At 41.3% G+C, this 4,398-nt stretch overlaps 1 protein-coding gene across 1 annotated transcript; it reads right to left on the bottom strand.

Annotated features, from left to right (window-relative positions):
• LOC8086096 (agamous-like MADS-box protein AGL29) lies at positions 789–2,362 on the bottom strand. Its single transcript, XM_002445222.2, has 2 exons — positions 1,759–2,362; positions 789–943 (listed from the first exon to the last, which is right to left on the bottom strand). Exons 1-2 carry the CDS (start codon positions 2,360–2,362, stop codon positions 789–791), a joined length of 759 nt encoding a protein of 252 aa, XP_002445267.2.

Consider the following 4,398-nt stretch of genomic DNA (forward strand, 5'->3'; position numbering starts at 1 on the left):
TTATATAGGCCCTCAAAATCATTTAGGAAGTATATTTGATTAAATTGGAACATTTCCATTTGCTACCTTCAGGCGACTCATCACTTCCTGCTCCTCCCGGCTGCTAAGCTCCTTCTCCTCTTTAGGCCAGCTATCACCATCACTTCCCCTCCTGGCCAGTACAATGCCATTTCCCACAACCGCCTGCTCATCTCCCCCTCGAGCTTCTCCACGGGAGCTGTGGCCTCTGTTCAACAAATTTACCTCTGAACTCCTCCCCAAATTTGTTTTTCAACGGGATGAAGCGCAAAGCTCTACTGAATTTATGGACTGCTTGTTTCTTCAATTGAACATCACAGTGCCTATCGGTTATGCCTGATTAAGCCGCAAATGTAGCAAAAATCTGTGAGGTATTCATACACTAAACGACGACACCACTTCATTTTCTCAGTCGCCTCATCGCCCATGTCCAAGGTCACCCTCAGAAGCAGTTTACGGATATCCATCTTCACTTTAACTCAAATGTATTGGCCAACTGCCATATCATCATCATCAGCATCAACCTCCAGAACCACCCTGTTCATGTCTCGTGCTGCCTTGTTCAGCCCGAGCGGCATCTTTGTGATCCACACCCATACCAGGATGAAGTTGAACTCCACCTCATCTATGGTTTTTTTCTCTATCAAAATTGGCATCACTACCAGATCCTTCACGAACATCCAACAACCATCTTCCAGCACCCTCCTCTTCCCCGGTCCTTGCAGACCCGCCCAAGACATAGCTCCAAAGCATTGGCCCTGACAGGTTATTCAGCCAGGACTTTTGCCACCGCCTGCAGTTCCGCCGGGCCCCTGGATCGCTGCCTTTATGCCTCCGATCTTGATGCCCTTCTTATCAATATCCATCAGCGTCAATTTCTCCATCAACCCCGACACCCCCATAACCCTCTGGATCCAAAGGATCCCTGCCACCAATGACGCAGTCACAAACACATGGTGACCTGAGACTCGGCTAGCAGATGAAGGCTAGGCTCGGATCAAGGGGGAAGGATCCAGTCCAAGAACGAAGGTGGAAGGGAAACCCTAGTCGCCAGGAGAGAAAAGATTCTCGAGTCGCCACATGGCACCGAGAACAGTGGTTACTGGTTACTAGCACATCGTAGAACAACAAACTTTCTGAAACATAGGATGTACACACCGAATTCTCAAGGAGCATGGTCATGTGCTTGTGCCCATTAAATCATTCTTAATATGAGCAGCAAGTGCAAACTTATAACGTTTCTAGGCTCACAAGTTCCGTAAAACTTTCACATGTCTTTCCTTTTTCTTTGACATGAAGAGCGGTGGCCCCTCTGGCTAGTTCACACTTCACACAACAATTCTTTGCAGATGGTTAATTCAAAAGAGAATCCTTATATTATTTCTCAAAAAGAAACTATATGGATGCGAAACCATCATCTTACATCATAGAATCAGGATGTAAACATAACAATGTTTCAAAGAAACGTTAAAAACAAGAAATACTTCACTAGATAGCAGGGGAAATGATTATGTGTATCAAGCCTTATGAATCATAACTTCATTATTTTACGAAATAAAATACGGGGAAATGATAATCTGTCTTCTACAACACATGGCGATCAGCCTCCATATTGACCATTAGAGTAATTGCCAAGACCACCATGGGAACCATGGAGCAGAGAGCTGACGTGAAGCCCTTCACACGGTCCACTGCTCGAACTTGGAACAGTGGTATACATGGTTCCGGCCCTCTGGTCACCAGACAAAACTTGCGAGGGCATTGCTGCCATATGCATAGGAGATTGTGGTGGCAGCCTTCTTGTTTGCATGGCATCTTGCAGCATCTCGCGGGACCTCTCCTTGACCATGTCTTGTACCATACAAATCTCCTTTCTCAACTGCTCCAACTCATGTATCCCTAATGCACTAACATTGGCATTCAACAGTTGCATTACAGGCCCCCCACTCTCCCTATCCATAGCCTCTACTAGCTTCTCCTTCCTCCTCTTCTCGGTCTCCATTAATTGTTGCAACTCCATAACCTGCTGATTCATCTCATGACTAATACCGGTCAACCCTTGAGTACCATGGCTCTCACTTCCAATGGTGAGGCCATTCAAAGTATGCTCGGCAAGGAAGCGGTCAGCAACAGACAAAGTAGAGGGATGGCCAAATGACCAGCATTTGCCACCAGGGGAGAACGTGACAACAGCAACCTCTGCACCGCATAGGGTGGAAAGCTCGCTAGCCTTCTTGAATAAGCTTGGACGGCGCTTGGAGAAGCATACCTGCCGTGCCTCCTCACCTTTGATGCGCTTCATCTCAATCCTTTGCCTACCCTTGGTCGACTTACCCTTCACCATCTGCAAGCTACTTGGCAAGTTTTTTCTTGGCTATCAACATGTTCTAGCTAGAACAGATGCAATTGCAGATTATATATATGGTACACAGGAGTTTATATAGAGTTTTAATATGAAGAAATGTTTTTGATTGGTGTGGATGCATGGTGTATTATGTTCATTTTTAGCTGGCCACCATGTTAAAATATCTGGAAGATATTTCTTGGATGGAAAAATTTAATATACAGATTGTGCCATCCTACATTTTACAGTCGACACTTTTGGAAGCAAACAAGAAACCATGTTAATTGTGGTGCCAGGAATGGAATGAATACACCAAGAGTCCTGTACTCCTGTCAGATGTATAATAGCTGGAATCTAACACAAAGAGTTCCCAATTATAAACGATCCATGATAATTGCTGAAAACACTAAGACATGAAATAATGCAGAACGAGAAGGATTATCCCTTTTGCACATTTTCATACTATATGTGTTACGTTCACATGTAATTGGTTAAAGAAAGCTTTTAATGTATACATCTGAATAAGAAACTTAGGCAAATGTTAGCGTTGCTAATTGGTTTAATTGATTTTTGTGGAAATAAGGGAGGATCATGGTCATTTAAGGTGCGCAAAAATAACTAGATGTACGAAGAGACCAGCTAGATATATGTGCTAGCCTGATAGCGTGGAATTAAATGTGCTGTACGAATTACCTACTACTCCCTTCGTTCCAAATTATAAGTCGCTTTGACTTTTTTGGTATAATCAATTTGCTATGTATCTAAACATATGATAATATATCTAAATGCATAGCAAAATGGATGTACCAGAAACAAAGCACCTTATAATTTAGAATGGAGAGAGTACGAAACATTCATAAGATTGTCATGGTCATGATTATCTTAGCCCGATTAAAATATATATCAATTATGTGCTTCAGCAAATATGCCTTTTTTTGACTTCTAACATTAGCGATGAGCCACAAAAAATTGAACCATTTGAAAAGGTCATGGAGGAAGATTAAATAGGTGAAAGGCGAAGGCCTAAAACATTACGTATATTAATGGTTGGATCCTACACACGTTCATATTCCCATGGAAAATTTGGCAAAATCATTCCTTTTTAGTATTGAACTATGTGAGGTTATTTTCAGTTTCTTTACCTTCATACAATTTGATAAACATCCCTAGCCCTCGCCATTCCCTCCCCATCCATGGATTGTCGATTTCTCCTAGGCAAACTTGTGCCTCCTTGTCGATCACACCAGGTTTTTAGATAATCATCAACACTAACTATTTTGTGTGTTGAGGATGTTCACAAAACACATATAGCAATAACAAAAAGGAAAATATCAGAAATATTTCTTATTAAATAGCATGTTTATTTACATTAGCCATACCATATAATAGAAAACAAGGAAATTTTCTCAAAAGCGTGTGCTTCATAATATTAAGAAGAAAATGGGACAAGAACCCAGTTAGCACACACACTACACAACGCCATCATTCTGTATAGAGATAGATGACTAAAGGAGCACACATGCATCTAGTGCTTATGGAACTTGTTTGGAGAAAAATAAGAAATGGTTCTTATTGAATAGTGTGATAATAAGCCAAACCATAATACAACACAATGGAGATGATTCTCATTCTTTTATAGGCCTCCATTCTCCATAGGGATGATATTGACTAGGGGAGCACACTTCTTTGGAACTTCTTCGAGCTAGTACCCATCTTGGATTTTGTTGGATCTAAAAAAGTGTGAGATCACCCATGCTTAACAAGTATAGCACAATTTTATGCAACACCTTGTTGAACTTTGTCAAGTACTTTTAGTTGACCATATTTTATTTATTATGCCTACATTGCTACATTATGCTTACATACCCAAGAGACGAGAAATTGCTTGTTTGAATTAAATTTGAACCCAAATCATCCATGGTAACCAACCATGATTACTATAGCTATTATAAGTAGCTCTCAAAAGAAGTCGTAAAAGTTTACCCGTCAATCATGATCCTAACTTGGCCATGGTAGCCAACCTCTACTCTCACTAA

This window comes from Sorghum bicolor, chromosome 7 (genome assembly GCF_000003195.3).
Source record: "Sorghum bicolor cultivar BTx623 chromosome 7, Sorghum_bicolor_NCBIv3, whole genome shotgun sequence".
In the NCBI taxonomy this organism is placed as follows: domain Eukaryota; kingdom Viridiplantae; phylum Streptophyta; class Magnoliopsida; order Poales; family Poaceae; genus Sorghum; species Sorghum bicolor.